The 19,309-nt window shown below is 34.4% G+C and overlaps 1 protein-coding gene across 1 annotated transcript; it reads right to left on the minus strand.

Annotated features, from left to right (window-relative positions):
• Nucleotides 1-2,178: 2,178 nt before the first annotated feature.
• On the minus strand, nucleotides 2,179-16,414 carry LOC117326565. The gene is made up of 9 exons (XM_033883323.1): nucleotides 16,324-16,414; nucleotides 14,694-14,900; nucleotides 14,036-14,158; nucleotides 12,584-13,060; nucleotides 12,208-12,330; nucleotides 11,002-11,145; nucleotides 10,571-10,612; nucleotides 6,184-8,461; nucleotides 2,179-4,144 (listed from the first exon to the last, which is right to left on the minus strand). The coding sequence occupies exons 2-9, from the start codon at nucleotides 14,824-14,826 to the stop codon at nucleotides 2,659-2,661; spliced, it is 4,806 nt and encodes a 1,601-aa protein (XP_033739214.1). The 5' UTR covers nucleotides 14,827-14,900; nucleotides 16,324-16,414; the 3' UTR covers nucleotides 2,179-2,658.
• Nucleotides 16,415-19,309: the final 2,895 nt, after the last annotated feature.

Genomic DNA, 19,309 nt, shown 5'->3' on the forward strand with positions numbered 1-19,309 from the left:
TAAAAGGGAAAACACTGGCATTCATTGTAACACTTGAATTGATATCAGTATGTTTACATGTCTAAATCTTTGTAATTTCAATCTATATGTAATATACAAGCAATATAATGATGCATACATGTACAACGGCATTACAGGAGATATTGGGTTTATTTACATTAAGTCCAGAAAATAAATAACGAAACCCTTGCTGGACAATACCATTGGTCCGTAACAACTTTTTTTTCAAGAATATGGGGTTAAGTTAATATCTTCCATAACCAGCTTATGTTGACAAAATATCACAGATATTTGCAATTTATTGTTTCTTTTCAAATTGAATACCCGAAATGTTTTTATCATAAAAATGATGCTTACAATTTACAATCACATATGCAGTTAGTATGAAAAATGATTCATTAATCAACAACTATTGTTGACATTAACTTATAATCATACATACAAAAAAAAAGTATAATACTGTTTAGAATGTTTTAATCAAACAGCTAGCTGATATTTCAACAATATTATTTATAGCACCATCAAAATACAAAGGAATGATTAAAAAATAAGTATAGTAAATGAGCTGTACAAGATTTGTCTTCATTCATATATTACGGGAAAATGTTGATGCGATATTTCATTGAAATATATACAGCATGTCGCCTTCACAAGACGAGTATTAATATGTACATATCAGATAAAATATACGTAAAAATACCAACATAGTAAAAAATCATAAAATAAAAATAATATTTATAAACTAACCTATATGTATGTAAATAATATTCCTATGTAATCATATGAGCAACATGCCTTATTTATAACCGTTAGTTAGTGTAGGATGTAGACAAAACACACATTTGTTATTGTTTTTTATACACAAACATTTTTTAATCCATAACGATAAAATACCCGTGAAGTTTAAAAGTCAAATGTTGTTGATGAAATATAATTGTATATTAAAAAGCATGATTTATCCAGAGAAAAGTAAATTACATGACTTCGTGGTTAAAGATTACTTATTTTAGCGTCAACTATGATACATATCGAATATCGCATGACATAAATGTGGTTAGATAGATAGCACGAGTGAAAAACATCGAAATATTCTGTCATTTGAGTGAAATATTCGATATATTAAACGGTAAACCATTCAGTTTTCTTTTTATTGCATTTTTATGCTAATAAACAAAATAAAAAGCATCGAAAAATAAACAGTGTCAAAATGTGAGGGAATCAGTAACATTATTCATGACGTCATATCTTTGTGACGTTACTCCACGTCAACTTGACGACACCAAGGACTGATCAACGTGATTTGAGCGTTTTCTGCTGTTATCAGAGAATCTGTGCATGAATAGCTAACGTCAAGTGAGTATTTTGTCGAAACCTAGTCTGGATATTTCAGAAAATACAGCAAAATGACCAATTTATCTATCTTCACTTCGTTTGGAAAAATCGGCAAGTTTCAATGAGGTGAATATAAAGAAGGTTCGCTCTGATTGGCCAAAAACGAAAAACTTATATTTTCACAGCAAAATCATCTGATATTTTCACTGCTCATTGCTGCAGTGAAAATATAAGTTTTATTAGTTTAATAAATTTCGATATTTCACTGGCAAAAATGCAATAAAAAGCATTATATACAAATGTTCACATCTTTATGATGTAAGTAAAATATACAGTTCACTTTGTAGGGAGATATTTGGTTGGTTATCTGAATGTACGCGATATATGACAAGTCCAATGTACATGAATTGGATAAAACAAATTTGAGTAAAACTTCTTTATTTAGTTCAAATAATGAAAAAAATAGCATTTGCACTTAATATGATTCAAATAGTCATATTGTTATAAACATAATAGTATCTTAATAAATTAGAACCAACAACCGATATTCATTATTTCTACTTGAATTAGTAGCAGTATGTACACATGTTAAAGTTCACCTTGCATATACATGTATGTACAAATAATACAATGATGATTTTAGGATATATCGGTCTATTTACATTAATATACTGCAAAATTCAATCTCAATTAATAAAACAGATATCTGAATTATCTTTCTATATTCAAAATAATCATTATTTTCATCTTAATAAGCATATTGTAACTCACTGGCTTATCAACTTTAAAAACTTTTAAATATATTGAGAAAAACAAACAAAAATGATCCAATGGAGATAAACAATGAAAAAAACATCCTGGTGTGCATATAAGTGGGTAAAAAAGGGATATTTCTATATACAATATGACTAAAACCGTCATTTTATGTCCTTGTGATGTACAATGCACACTACCAACTCCTAAACACCAGTATTGAGATTCTCTATACACAGATTTACTGAATCATCCAATCGTGTCATGTAATGTATAACTACCAACTCTTAAACACTGGTATCGAGGGGATTGTTTCTATACACAAGTTTTCTGAATCGTCCTATTGTTTTATTGTTATGTACATTACCAACTCCTAAACACGGGGGATGATTATACACAGGTTTACTAAAATTGTCCCTTTGTGTCCTTGTAATGTACATTATCAACACCTTAACACCGGTATAGGGGATTCTCTATATATAGGTTTACTGAGAATCGTATGATTGTGTCATCCTCCCTTAAGCGAGATTCGATATTTACGTACTTTGTTTATGATACGTATATTTCTCGAATTTAAAGGAGTTTTCCTTCATCAAAAAGATATGATAGCCGTTCTTCTAACAGTGGAATATACTCTAGACTGTACTTCCCACTTCGACTAAGTTTGTTTAACAATGATGGCATTTCTCTGATCAAGTAAAGACACATTTCTCTTTTCCTCTTCACACATGCTTTGTGAAGAACTGTTTTACCGTTATTATTGATCAGCGTTTCCAGGAACGATATCCTTTCTGATTCGGTTTTATCCTTTAAAAGTAATCCACTGACTGTTTTAAAACAATCTACATTACCTGATTTAGCCACCAAATGGAGAGAGTGACTACCATATCGATTTTTCTTCGATAACAACGACGGGTATTCACTAATAAGGTACACACACATTTCTGTGTGTCCCTTCACACAAGCGTGATGTAAAACAGTGTGGCCGTAGTCATCTGCTAAAGATTCCATGACCCCCGTGCTTTCCCCCTTCGTCTTCGCCCACAGAGCTAATTGGGTGACTAACTTAAAACAATTTACATCCCCTGACGCTGCTGTTAAATGGAGACAGTGACTACCCAAAGGCCCCTTTTGGTGTAATAATGACTGGAATTCTTTAGTCAGGTACAGACACATATCAATATTCCCTGTTACACAAGCTTGATGTAAAACTGATTTGCCGTCATTACTCGTTAGGGTCTTCATTAGCTCTCCATGCTCAGCCTTGGCTTTCTCTTTTAGGGCTAAAACAACAACTGATTGGAAACATTCTACCTTGCCGGATTGTGCAATTGAATGGAGAGAGTGACGACCATATCGGTCTTTTTGATTGAATAATTCAGGATATTCTCTGATCAAGTACTTACACATATCTGTTTGTCCAGTTTCACATGCGTGATGTAAAACTGTAGAAGCGTTTACGTCCACAAGTGTCGCCATGAATTGCTCACTTTCTGTTTTTGATTTATCTTTTAGAGCTAGGAGGGCTATTGATCGGAAACATTCTACCTTTCCAAATCGGGCGATAATATGGAGTGAGTGATGACCACATCGGACGTTTTGATTTAACAATTCAGGATATGTTTTGATCAAGTACAAGCACATATCTGTTTGTCCAGATGCAGATGCCTGATGTAAAACTGTAGAAGCGTTTACGTCCACAAGTGTTGTCATGAAATGCTCCCTTTCTGTTTTTGATTTATCTTTAAGAGCTAAGGAAACTATTGATCGAAAGCATTCTATCTTGCCGGATTGTGCAATCAAATGGAGAGAGTGACGACCACATCGGTCGTTTTGATTAAACAATTCAGGATATTCTCTGATCAAGTACAAGCACATATCTGTTTGTCCAGTTGCACATGCGTGATGTAAAACTGTAGAAGCGTTTACGTCCACAAGTGTCGTCATGAAATGCTCACTTTCTGTTTTTGATTGATCTTTAAGAGCTAAGGGAACTATTGATCGAAAGCATTCTATCTTTCCGGATTGTGCAATCAAATGGAGAGAGTGACGACCACATCTGTCGTTTTGATTGAACAATTCAGGATATTCTCTGATCAAGTACAAGCACATATCTGTTTGTCCAGTTGCACATGCGTGATGTAAAACTGTAGAAGCGTTTACGTCCACAAGTGTCGTCATGAAATGCTCACTTTCTGTTTTTGATTTATCTTTAAGAGCTAAGGAAACTATTGATCGAAAGCATTCTATCTTGCCGGATTGTGCAATCAAATGGAGAGAGTGACGACCACATCGGTCGTTTTGAATAAAAACAATTCAGGATATTCTCTGATCATGTACAAGCACATATCTGTTTGTCCAGTTGCACATGCGTGATGTAAAACTGTAGAAGCGTTTACGTCCACAAGTGTCGTCATGAAATGCTCACTTTCTGTTTTTGATTGATCTTTAAGAGCTAAGGGAACTATTGATCGAAAGCATTCTATCTTTCTGGATTGTGCAATCAAATGGAGAGAGTGACGACCACATCGGTCGTTTTGATTAAACAATTCAGGATATTCTCTGATCAAGTACAAGCACATATCTGTTTGTCCAGTTGCACATGCGTGATGTAAAACTGTAGAAGCGTTTACGTCCACAAGTGTCGTCATGAAATGCTCACTTTCTGTTTTTGATTTATCTTTAAGAGCTAAGGGAACTATTGATCGGAAACATTCTATCTTGCCGGATTGTGCAATCAAATGGAGAAAGTGACGACCAAATCGGTCGTTTTGATTAAACAATTCAGGATATTCTCTGATCAAATACAAGCACATATCTGTTTGTCCAGTTGCACAAGCGTGATGTAAAACTGTAGCAGCGTTTACGTTCACAAGTATCGTCATTAAATGCTCACTTTCTGTTTTTGATTTATCTTTAAGAGCTAAGGGAACTATTGATCGAAAGCATTCTATCTTTCCGGATTGTGCAATCAAATGGAGAGAGTGACGACCACATCGGTCGTTTTGATTAAACAATTCAGGATATTCTCTGATCAAGTACAAGCACATATCTGTTTGTCCAGTTGCACATGCGTGATGTAAAACTGTAGAAGCGTTTACGTCCACAAGTGTCGTCATGAAATGCTCACTTTCTGTTTTTGATTGATCTTTAAGAGCTAAGGGAACTATTGATCGGAAACATTCTACCTTGCCGGATTGTGCAATCAAATGGAGAGAGTGACGACCATATCGGTCGTTTTGATTAAACAACTCAGGATATTCTCTGATCAAGTACAAGCACATATCTGTTTGTCCAGTTGCACATGCGTGATGTAAAACTGTAGAAGCGTTTACGTCCACAAGTGTCGTCATGAAATGCTCACTTTCTGTTTTTGATTTATCTTTAAGAGCTAAGGGAACTATTGATCGGAAACATTCTACCTTGCCGGATTGTGCAATCAAATGGAGAAAGTGACGACCATATCGGTCGTTTTGATTAAACAACTCAGGATATTCTCTGATCAAGTACAAGCACATATCTGTTTTCCCTCCAAAACACGCGTGATGTAAAACTGTTCCTCCATATTTATCCAAAAGTGTCTTCATAAATATCTGACTTGCTGTTTTTGATGTATCTTTCAGAACAAAGGAAACTATAGTCCGGAAGCATTGTACATTTCCGGATAGTGCAATCATATGGACGCAATGAACACCAGAGTTGTGTACTTGAGAAAGCAATTCAGGATATTCTCTCATCAAGTACAAGCACATATATGTTTGTCCTTTTAAGCATGCCATGTGTAAAACGGACAATTCGTTTCTGTTTAACACATTTTCCATATACAGCCCACTTTCTCTTCTGTTTTTATCTGTCAGAACTAGTTCAGCTATTGATTCAAAACATTTCACTCTACCATATTGTGCAAGTATGTGCAAGCAATGATTACCATATCGGTCTGTTTGAGACAACAGCACGTTGTACTCTCTTATTAAGAGCAAACACATTTCGGTTTGACCTGAAGAACACGCGAAATGTAATACTGTTAGGCCTTTCTTGTTGACAAGTGTTTTTATGAACTGATCACATTCCATATTTGTTTCGTCCTTCAGTACTAACGCAATTAGTGATTCGAAACATGTTACATTTCCACTTGAGGCAATCAAATGGAGACAGTGATCACCGTTGTTATTTTTATATGACAGTAAAGACCGACACGCTGGTATTAGCTTGATGCATAACTCTGCAAATCCATACAAGCACGCCAAATGTAAAACTGTGTTACCATCCTCGTCAATCAGCGATTCCATCATTTTGTCCTTATAAATACTCTTTATTACGCTTTCAATGTCCTTCGCTGTTAGTATACCTAGCTTAAAATGCGAAAGAATAAGCATCAGACAATGAACACCGTTGGAATCTTTTTGTGTTAATAGAAAGGGATATTGCTTCATCAGGTATAACATCATCTGCCGATTAACATTTAGATATGCACTATGTAAAACGGTACGGCCGAGGTTATCTTTCAATGTTCTAATGCATAGATCCTTCTGTTCCTTTCCCTGACAGTCTTGCGTGACTAAATTTGCTACTAACTGAAAACATTGAATGGATGAAGATTCTGCGAAAACGTGTAACAAATGCCGGTCAGCTCCGTCCTTTTGTGACAATAAGACTGGAAATAATTTTAAAAGATATGCACATATCTCATATCGTTCATAAACGCAGGCAGTACATAATATATCAAATTTTTCCCCGTTAGTAAGTGGTGATATTGATTTAGCTAACATCCTCATACCCTCGATCTTTCCGCCACGTGCGGCACAATAACATGACTTAATATCAGGCTGTATGTTCTTGTTAAGGAGATATGCAGAACATTCAATATTTCCTTCTGCGATTGCTACGTCAAGTGCATATTTCATGTGGTTGGTTAATTGTTCTATCTTCAAATTATCAACTAGGTTGCGAAACAGATGAAATGAATTCACTTTCGCGGCATAGATCAGAAAACAACTAGGGTTTTCCTCTATAATATCTTCAATGTCAAGAGGAGTTAGCATTCCTGGCTTTAAATCCGAAGGAATTAGTAACGGCATGTTTGTTTCCCACCTAAAAAAGTAATCTTCTGACAAGTATCCGTTTGAATTGAACCACTGAAAAAATCTAGAGAGAAATGCGCGATCATTCCATAAGAAGGACATGGACGCTACCGCAAGGTAACTTGAGTGTTGCTTTGATTGAAGTTCCTTTACTATTCGTTGGTAAGCGATATCATAAATATCTTCTTCTATCTCTACTTTCATCAGAACGTCTTTGCATTTATTTGTTACTACGTAATGCAAACAACTGCTTGGACAATATTTTAGGAAACCGCTAGGTTTCTCTTCTCCATAGAGAATAGCAATAGTATCTCGTATTGAGTCATGGAAAAAGCTATATATACCGTTTACTTTACTCACAAATGAACCATGTAAAACATCAAGACCTTGCCGTATGCACCGAGGTTGTGTTGTATTGGATTCAGTATTTTGATCTGAATGAGGAAAGACATCAGAAGAGACTCTAAATACATGTGATACCCCTTCTTCGTCAAAGCATTCATTTTCAAAATCAAGTCGTTTTGTAGAGACAGGTTCTCTGGATAATAAAAGGTACAACAGCGCTGTTTGTTTCGCTACGTTAAATTTATCCTTGATAACGGTCTTAATGCTTTGTAATGGCTTTCTGAAATATCCTACTCCTTCTGAATGCAACTCTGGGGTCATTTGAAAGATACGACAACATTCAGGAAATCCTATCGGTGGTGAAGAATGAATGATTTCACTGATCTCACTTTCTGAGAATGGTTCGAAATTATGAATTTTCGATGTATAAACATTGACCAAACTTTCCCTTTCTTCTTTTATAATGAATTCAGGAGAGCTGATATCAATGACATTTTCCTCATCAAACAATGATAGCCCCCTAAACTTAGATTTGTATTCATGATATATGTCATTTCTCAATGTAATAATCAAACAGTTCGCTGATTCTTGCCCCACTACGATTGATTTGATCACGTCCGCATGCTGTTTCCACCATGTCAAATCTTTTGATACATCAGAGCTATAGCCTAACAGATCATCTAATAAAATGGCAAGTTTTGTATTTGCCGAAATAACCTTATCCCAGCTCTGAAGGCTTGGAAGACGTAGTGGTTTCTTCCTTTGTTTTTCTTCACGAGAATGAAGCCAGTCTAACAGTTGAATGGCTAAGCGGGTCTTCCCCGCACCGGAATCTCCCCTTATAACCACAAACCTTTTCTCTTTGATTTTCTCTTTAGCAACTGCATATGCCTTCGTCGTTACAAAATCAGACGCAGTTCGTTGTTCCTGTATCCAGTTCTCTGTCTGACCTGAAAAGCAATGATTATTGGCTTAATTTGAATTAGCATCAATTAATTGAATTATATCTAATAAAAATAATGACGCTTTCCCCCATGAAAGTAACATCTAAGTAACGTGTAAACCATATATTTAAAGGGGATTCAATACATAATACCGGACGGCATATAACTACTTCATTTAGGTTTGAGCAAATAATGGAATCACGATACAAATTGAGGGAAAAGTCAAGGTGTTCTGACAGAGACAATTATATCTATTAGATAGAGGTTCCCTAGCAAGTGACAGTTGTTCAACATGTTTTTCTCACTTGAGTAAATTAATTTTCAAATGAAGAAGAGAAACGGGTTTTAGGTATCGAGTGTCATAAATTTGAAAATACCTAACGAAAGTTAGATAAACACTATAAATATCCGTCACTTATTTACGGACATATTTTCCCCATTATTTCTTTACCGACAAATGCACCGAGTTCAAATTCTCCCTAAATGTTTCTAAAATATTTGATTTTACAAGGTTGATTATTAGTATGACAATCCGACTATGTTTGTGTTTTTAATTATAGAACACTTATCAAATGACTCCGAGCAAATATTAAAAAATGCCACCGCTAAATATTAAGACCTATCTCTGTCAGATTTAATTATTGGTACTTTCCTGGATTCGGTAGCTATGCTAAACGTTTATCCTAAGATTTGTTTATTCAAGACACCACCCATTTCAACAAATATGTGCATGTCAAACAATGTGTGCATGTCACATCTGTAAATGTCTTTACGTGAAATCCTATCTGTTTACTAACACGAGACAAGTGTTCCAAATCGAATCATATCTTGTGTTTAGGATATAAATTCGCAGTAAGGTATTATAATCATATACTCATATGTGTTTCTTCTTCTGATGACGATATCCCTACCGAGTGACACTATTATACTAGGGAATAGTAAACTTGAGGCTTAGACCGCCTACGTTTATATCAATTAGACTGTGACCACTTCATTCTAATGACTACGATAAGATAGTGCGAATTAACTTTTTTGTCGATATCTCACTTCTGTGCGCAGTCTATATTTAAACTTCAAATTATATTTCGTACGGCTCAATCCCAAGATTAATCGACCTTTCCATGATTTCCATTCCACACATTTCACCCATTCAAACTAAAGTTAACCCTAGAAAATTCACAAAAAGTGTTCATATTGATGTTCAGAATGGCAGACGACAACAAAATGAATAAGTGAGAGTAGATAAAGTAGTACATAGCCGTCAGAATTGACCAATTTGAGTCTTTGAAAATGCTTACACACAGTGGTTTTTTTTTTTAACAAAATCGATGATACACCATAACATATATTATCACATAGCATATCAGTTGTGAAGCGGGTGTAGTTATGGGATAAATGTTGATAATTATATCGGAAACAAGTTAGATAATCAATGCGTGAATGTCTATCTCATTTTTGCTACAGTAAGTCCCAGTTTTTCTCAACAAATGATAAAATGTACATATATACGAAAATTATTTTGACATTAAGAAATTAAAAGAATTAAGATAATATTTTTTTAAATATAAAACTTCCCTAAATTGCCCCTTTTCAACACATGATTTCTGCAGAAGAAAGTTAAAAGAAAAGAGGGAACTAACTAGCAAGTTTGAATAAGGTGTTTCTAACTTTTCTATGTGACTAAATCATCATGGATTGAGAGTTCAAGTTGACATCCTTGGTTCATATTCTTTTCATTCTATTATTATTATTATGAAAATATTTGTTCATATGAAATCTTAGTAATAATTATTTCTTTGTTTCTATATTTCACATCAACATATAACTTGATAAATAGCTTTCAGTTCCAGTTCAATCCTTGTGTCAAATTAGATATATTGCTGGATTTAGGCTACACACAACAGTATCATACAATTATAATACCTTCGACATATGACCTCAAATGCTGTATAAACGTTTATCGCAATCAACTAACCAACCGGAAACAGAAAGTATGATACTTTTCATGTGGTGACCATGAAACCTCTGTGGAGTTCTATTACAGTTAAGATATTTATCATCAAACTCGACACAAAACACAATATGTATATGGAAAACACTGAACTAGATACTTACCAATTATGTTTTGTTGTTCAGTCAGATCCACGTTTTCGTTTTCTAAAATGTATATGAATATGTACAATTATTGTATTCGTTAATGACATGATTGATAGTATGCGAATTACACTGTTATGTCTAAGTGATTGGTGCAAGACACTAGTGATGCATTTATATGTAAATTAGGATAACCTCGAAATATTCAAACTGCAAAATGTCACTCAGAAATCGGTCCTTATTTTCAACGTATGATTATGATAAATTCGGGTATTGAACAACTATGAATAAAATGTGTCGAATGGAAAAGGTAAACGGAGTTCTTCATTGTCTCAATACACATGTTACAGACATTATGCAATGTGAATATGACATTTATATAAGAGATCTGGAGATTGAGAGAAAAATTCATCGTTGACAAAGGAAACGAAACCTGATGTATTTTCACTCACTTTTGATAGATGACATCATCATTTCCTCGTGTTCTTTCATCCTCTGTTGGTGTCCCGCTGATATATCACATAGAAAATCCTTCATCATTTGTCTTTGTTCCTTTATCCAACGCTGGTTATCTGTGTTCACTTCGTCATTATCATCTGAAACGACGTTTGATAATTTCAGAAACGCAAACTAGTTAACAAAAAGATAAAAATGTAGAAAGGTTACCAACATATTGCTTTACTAGTTCCTACAACACAGAATGGAAACATCATCAACAAAACTACAATAAAGTGGATTTGCATTGGTCTATAAACCTTTGATATAAAGAAAATTACTCCGCATTCTACCATGTTTGCTATGCAACTCCAGTTTTGATTGGTTTAAAACCATGTATTATTTTCCAATAATACACGCTCGTGCCAATAATACACGCTCGTGAGTCACGGCTGTTACAATTTTATATGTCTAAAATTCACCCGTTTCATAAAAGGTTACTATAGCCGAGTGGGCTAATAGGTTAGTCTCTCTATAAATTTTTATCACGACGCGAGTTCGAATCCTACGGAGGCCCTTCTTTCTTTTTTTTATTCTTTTTTTTTTTAATTTTCAAAATCAATGCCATATGATAGATGCTTTTGATCGTAGTACTGTATTGCCTGTATATTTCATCAACAAATAATGCAATACTCAAGAAATAAATTACAAGGTTTTCTCGGGGTTTCTTTGCTGTTTTTCTATTAGAAAGAGGTCGATCTCAGAACTAAACAGTACATGGTAGAATAGAAATAATCAACTTTGACTCGTGTATTGTTGCAGGATATACAACTCGGACTCGGATATTTTGCAATTTTAATTAATAACTCAGGCCTGCGGCCTTCGTTATTAATTTAATTGCAAAATATCCTCGTCCTCGTTGTATATCCTGCAACAATACACGAATCATCGTTAATTATTTCTTAAATAGTACAAGACAAAAAGAAAATAGACATTACTCTATCTTCAATACATAAGGAAACAGGGTATAACGATACTTATCACGTAGTTCGGTTCATTGTTCTCTTTATCCGAATAAAATTCCAAACAATCAGTTCTAATAAGGAAGCAGTATGTGAAGTTTATGTTTGATGGGTCAACTATGAGTTCAAATTACAAAAGCTTTATATAGAGGAAGAAGAAAAATTGGATTTAAATTAAGAAGTCCGGTAGTGGCTACTTACTGACATTGTATATGAATGTGGTGTTATTACCGATCACATTTGGACCGGCGCCTTTTGAAGTGAAATGGAGATTCGACTGATTCTGCAACTGGATGAGTTCATTGTGAGGCCGCAATACAGCACCTGTAGGAACCAAACCATTGGGAGATACATTGTTAACGTGCTTGATAATTGACTTCAGGAATGGTTTTCCTAGTAATATTATGTATGTATATCATATATTAATTATTTATTTATAGTATGTCCGCGATAATTTACTAAAATCACGACAGAAAAGGTTACTGACAAGTGAATATATGATATCTGTCTTCATCTACAGCTGTCTGCTTAGGTTTAAACACATGAAAAGACGTGCACAGCTTAGGCCAATTCTTACCTTCGTCAACCTCTGAAACTGTCGTATTATCACAGACATTTTTAACCCTTGTATCCTCTGTCTGGCCATTTCTAGTATGACACGCTCCACTTTCAAATGTTTCTATGGTATTCTGTGATGATGAATTATAGCCATGTTCACATGCTGTTTTAGTATCAGATTGCACGTCTTGACTAGACGAGTCGTCACTGCGATCCGGCTTTTCCATGGTCTCGCCTTTACGGTCATATATAATTGTATAATTACTGTTGTCCTCAGTCCCGGTGGAACATGGCGCCTGACTAACTCTTGATGAACTAAGGCCAGGATCAGTTGTCGGTTTGGTAAACTGTTTCTGGTTATTACTAGGTAGATCATCACTTCGATCAGACATTTCTAAGGTAAACTGTGACCGCTCGTTCCTACAGGAATGTTCGTCGCTGTCGGATTTTACTGTGGTATGTGGTGGCCGGTCTTCTCCGATATTTGTATCCCCACCTGTGGAAAGAACTCAATTCTTTAAAGTGTTCCAGTATCATATTCCAAATCAGAATCATTATTCCATAACATTTGTCAGAATGAAAGAAATTAAGTCAGAAAACCTTACACATCTTATATACATATCATCAGGCTAAAGTAAAACATGTAGTTACCGCAATTATTGTAAACTTCGATGCAGATACACACACACAAAAAATAGCAATCCTTATATGTACACTAAAACGGCGTTTCATGAAACATTTCAAAAATAAATTACCTCATACACATGGTTTGACCGGCGGTGAGATTAATAAAGAAGCAAAACAGTAAATAGAATAGTTCGACAGGAAAATAAATCAAATGCTTTCCTTAAAACATTTTTCTATGTTTAGATGGTACATGCATCTGATAAATTGTATATATTCATATGATACATATGTGTATTGTACATTCATATCATGAACATAATAATAATTTCAATAGTCGAATTAAAATAAGCATTGAATATCGAGGGGTAATGTGATGATATTAAGTCAATTTATATTTATGATGTATAGATGTATGTGATTAAGCAGAAACAAATTGAATAAAAAATTTTTATCAAAACTACAAATTCTAAGATAATTCTGCAAAAGCATCGCGCAGCTAAACTAAAGATTATCAGGTAACAACTAGTAACGAGACCAGATATGCGGGTCTCTTGAGGTCGCATGTCCAGGTTGTCAGACTCGAATACTGACTTTTCGATATTCTTCTCTATCCCGAACTCATTTCAATTTAAGACTCAATGTTTACAGCAGTATTATGTTCCGGCCGATTGTATTTTAAGCTCGTTTCTACTTTTGTTACAACCAGAATTATTTCTCACTACTATCTTAAATATGGTTATTCTTTTAAATTTTTGAATGACATTTCTTATAATTCATATTTAAAGCGCTTGTGATTTTATACAATTATTTCTGTTAAACTAAGAAATCCAGTGTGGCTACTTACTGATATTAAACACGACGGTGTTTTTATTACCGATCAAATTTGGACCGGTACCTTTTGAAGTAAAATTGAGATTTGACTGATTCTGCAACTTGATGACTTCATTGTGAGGCCGCAACTCTGCACCTGTAGAAAATAAACGATTGAGATTTACTTTGTAACGTACATGTACATTATAATTTACTTCAATTTTTGTTTTCTAAGTTATGTGATTACATCCGAATGTATCGATTTTTTCGTACCATGTGTTGTAGATAATACTAAACAAACTATTTGTATATAAATGAAAAGGGAACGGTCGTGTGGCTTTTCAGGAAAATCAGGATTGGTGTAAAAGGAAAGGTTCGGTGTGTACATAGTGTTACAGTCTTTGTCACCAAACCTGAGGATCGTGCTTCTTTGGATCATGAGGTAGATCAGTAACTTATCACGCCGGAGTCTCATGTTCGATTCCTGTCGGGTCACTCGACAGGAATGCGTTTTCCCTCTTCTTTCACATAGATATCCGCGTAAGTTTTCTGAATTCACGACAAATAATTCACACTGCATCTTAATCTTTAAAGGATACTGACAAGAATACACCATATCTGTCTCCATCGACAACTGACTACACATTTTAAACATATGAAAGAAAACGTGTACAGCTTATGCGAATTCTTACCTTCTACAAATTCTGTCGTCACTGCCGTATTATCACAGACTTTTTTAACTTCTGTATCCTCTTTCGGGTCATATCTGGTGTTACACGCTCCGCTCTCATATGCTTTCAAGGTATCCTGTGGTCGATCGTCCATACAGGATTGTTCGTCGCGGTCGGATTTCACTTTGGTGCCTGATGGACGATCTTCTCCAGTTTTTGAGTCCCCATCTGCGGATAGAATTCCATTCTTTATTATGCTTTTGTATGCATGTCAAGCCAGAAGCATTGTTCTATAACATTTGTCAAAATGAAAAGAAAAAACATCAAGCCAAAAAAACAAATCCGATATACACCATCAGACTCACGTACAATATGTAGTCGTCACAATGTTGATCAACTTCGATGCAGGTACACACAAGCAGGTCTTGTATTTACATTTGGTAACCACGGCATTTCATAGCACATTTCAAACATGAATTACCTTATACACAAGGTTTAAGCAGCGTTGTGGATAATAGAAAGCCCAATTATAACTGAAGCACTAGTGCTGCTGATGGGGGTGTCAGTAGTAAATGAAAAAATTCGATGATAAAGTTTTTTTCTTCTGATAGTAAAAGCATCTAAATTTATCAAAACAGCAAATTCTAAGATAAATCTGCAAAAGCATCGCGCAGCTACACTTTATAGAACTTGCAAGTAACAGCTAGTAACGAGACCGGACGTTTGGGTCTCGGGAGGTCGTTAACTGTAATATTGAATATAAATCCACAACACCTGGGTTCATAATGCCAATATACACAATGTAGGTTGCAAAATATATTTTTCACTTTATGTCTACTATCGTTATTACCAGAGTTGATTATTATTATTTAAAAAAAAACAGATACTTATTAACATTTTAAATCATATATCTCTTATAATATATTTTTTCAAGCTGTGGTGGTATTTAGACAGGTATTGCTGTTTATATTTGTCCCTGGTATTCTTGCGGAAGCTTGTTCATCAAGCGTAAACAGTACATTAGGTTTGGTTATGTGAATATATAGGCAATGCAACGAAAGTGTAAAAAAAAAAATAGAGATCTGGTGGTCTGTGATACCGCTGATTCCATTTATTTTGAACTTGCATTGCATATTTGTTATAATATCGTAAAAAATGTAAAAATTCAAAAGCGGGCCTAAAAGGGGACATCTCTGTATGTAATATCCCTTTTGGGGCATATATCTGCGTCTTGTTTGTGATGCATCTTATTTGATAAAACTCTACGTCACGTGTACTGTATCCATAATGCCCCAATTCACTTTGGTTTTATTTTTCTTGAGTACCTTGTTTGATTTGTTCTTTCATTTGTTTAAATCTTTTAACATTGAGTAAGAGTTATAATTTTCGTACACGATTCTGAAGTTTATATAAAAGATACTTTATATCAGCCTGAATTCTTCATTGAAATGAATACATGAAAATGTATATTTTAAGAAAGATTTATCTGATACAATTTGTACATTTAAATATGTTTAAAGAGATGAGGCACCAATCGTTAAGAAATAGGACAGAGAGCGGAGTCCATACATTCCACCATACTCTTGGAGTAAGATTATATAAGTATATTCCTCAATACGATATTCTCACAAAAAGGCTAATTGAAGCTTACCTTTCCCAACTTTTGTGGATGATATAAGGGCAGATCTCGCTTTATTTTTTGAAGACCAATCGTGTCTAGATGAGCCGTAGCCATGGTCAGATGTTTTCGTATCTACTGCACGGTCCTCCCCACGTGAAGCAGTATCTGGGTCAGATGTTGATATGGTATTAGATGATCGTTCCTCCCCACGTGAACCAGTATCTGGGTCAGATGTTGATATGGTATCAGATGATCGTTCCTCCCCACGTGAACCAGTATCTGGGTCAGATGTTGCTATGGTATCAGATGATTGGTCATCCATTGTTATGGTAGGGACCACTTGATTTTTACCCTCATCATCGTCCTCCATTTTCTTAGCTACTATATCATTGTGTTATCCTGAAAAACAAATCGGATGAAATAAGGAACTTCAGGGTACAGAAATATGAATGTATGTCTTCTTCCGTATTAGTAAATATGGTGATTTTAAAAGTAGGGCACACACTCAGACTTCATGCAAACTTAACTTATTTTTTACGATTATGCATCTTTTAGAAAAGTTAAAAGTCGACCTTTTTTCTGAAATTAGCTCAAAATTCAACATGCGACTTAGTCATTAAACATAGAACGAATTTGAAAGGTCGACACACGACGTTAATCAGTTAGAATTTAAATGCTGCGCAGATCGACTTACGACACTCAGCATTTAGAATTTAAATGTTGTGCCAGCTCGACATTCGTAATTCAACATTCAGAATTTTAATGTTGAGTCCCTACGACCGCATTCAAAAGTAGTACGAGCATAAATTGTACTCCGCTAAAATATTTTTTTCTGAACGAGTCTGACTACGGTCATATGTGATGTTCTAATATATATATTAAAATATACGCTACTATTAAAGCTAAAACACACGTTCTATACCACAATGATTAAGTAATTCTCTCTGGGATAAACACCTCGATACCACTTATACAGTGTAAGAAGGCAAAAAATATTTCTAGTAAAATTAAAAAACTATTCGATAGATCTTTTACATTTCTAATAGATACCTACCCGTGTGGTATAGATGACTCACCAGTCTGGGTATATCACTCCCCTGTACAGTTAACATCCCATTAAATGTCTACATTTAATCTTATTGTTTTGAGATGTGTCCACAATTACTCTTAAATCCCCATATCCCATTAGTTATTGGTTGTATGAAACATGTTAGCTGAATAAATCCACCAACAATATGTTTCCAATGCCGTCGTGTATGTCATTACAATCTAACATGGCGGCGGTAGACGAGTCTAGCTGTCAAGGCTCTATAGACAACCGTGACGTCATCTTATTCAAAGACTAACCAGCCTTATTACACGGGTGCAGTGTGTCCAAAGATCTGTTAGATAAAGAGAATAATTGAACTATTTATAAACTTCTTACCAAAGCTGTTTAAAATACAATTCTATATAATTACAAACTACAGAGAATTGTTAGCCAGACATACATACGGCTGGCTATTGAGTGATCTAAAGGTTCGTTATGCAACAGTGCATGCAAATAAAACATACAATTGTCTAATTCTGGTTAAGCCCAAATCAAATAAGATTATCAATTGAGATTGTTCTTAGTAAGAAGATAAATGACTTGTTTTGATAGGTGTCCAAAATCAAGCATAAATTGATAGGTGAGATAATTTCTTTTATACTGCGTGATCAAAGTTGAAGTTTTGCTCTAGCTATAAAATAAGTTGACCACCCCCTCGTTTTTTATTTGATATTTATAATATGGAGAGGTGTCTGTCAGTCCTGTACTCTATTACTTATGAATGTTCTCCAAACAACCATGTTTACAAATTTAAACAAGTATGAGTTTGTCAATGATTAAACAAGTATGAGTTTGTCAATGATTCAACAAGTATGAGTTTGGTCAATAATTCAACAAGTATGAGTTTGTCAGTAATTCAACAAAAATGAGTTTGTCAATAATTCAACAAGTATGAGTTTGGTCAATAATTCAACAAGGATGAGTTTGTCAATAATCAAACAAGTATAAGTTTGTCAATTATTAAACAAGATAAATCAAAGGTTCACTAAGCAAAACTTTGACTATCAGTAAGCTAGGTTTAATGGTTCAATATGTATCTACTAATTCATAATTGGAAGTGACATACGCACAATTCTTTTTAGTGTTTCGAATTCAAGATCAGAAGAAAGAGGACACTATTTTACTGTGTTATATAATGTCAATGAAGTTAGATGTGATTTGATTTCATTTTGCTTCAGAATGTTCTTATTTACTCGTTAGTATAAAACATATATCGCATGACGAATTTCTCCAAATGTAAAACAAAATTCGATGTCAAGTAAAAGGGGGGAGGGGGGCTACTCTTCACCAAATCAGCATTAAAGGGCAATATTTAGATTTAAAATTAAAGTCAATCCGACTGTATTTCAATATCATTAATATAAAACTTTAAGAGAAAGATAATTGATACTAACATCAATCGACGCAATTCTACGTTCAGTTAAATAAATATCCATGTTCGATAAATAATATGTTTTTTTTTTTTAATTCAGTTTTTCCCAGAAACGAATTATTTTTCTTTCCACCTATGGCTCGTTTTCGGTAATACCTCCTTTGAGCCAGAATTTTAATATGAACACAAGTGAAATTAAGAGATATGCGTGCAAAAAAGATATACTGCAAATATATTGCTAGGTTTATTTTCATAACAAAAACAAAAATCGTTTGTAATAAAGGATTTCAATATGGTTTACCACGTCAATTTAAATGTCAATAAGTGCTTCTGAAGCATACAACTGGTATTTAAAAGCAAATAGGACAATAAACAAACAAAAAACGAGTTCACAGGATCAGTAACAAATCTATCATCAACACAAAGCAGTATTGTTCGAATGCCAGAGGCATAAAAAACGGAATTCAAGTTCCTTATAAGTGATGCAAGATTTCATGTGAGCTAGAGCAGACAAAATCCCAAGGAGTCCATCAAACGTTAAATGGTTATACTCG

The sequence above is a fragment of the Pecten maximus genome, chromosome 4 (genome assembly GCF_902652985.1).
Source record: "Pecten maximus chromosome 4, xPecMax1.1, whole genome shotgun sequence".
Taxonomy (NCBI): Eukaryota; Metazoa; Mollusca; class Bivalvia; order Pectinida; family Pectinidae; genus Pecten; species Pecten maximus.

Coding starts and splice junctions, on each gene's coding strand:
- LOC117326565 (XM_033883323.1), bottom strand. CDS start 14,826: ATGGACGATCGACCACAGGATACCTTGAAAGCATATGAGAGCGGAGCG. Junction 8,462..10,570: donor TGAACAACAAAACATAATTG/GTAAGTATCTAG, acceptor ATTGCTTTTCAG/GTCAGACAGAGAACTGGATA. Junction 4,145..6,183: donor TGTTTCGAATCACTAATTGC/GTTAGTACTGAA, acceptor TCAAAACGACAG/ATGTGGTCGTCACTCTCTCC.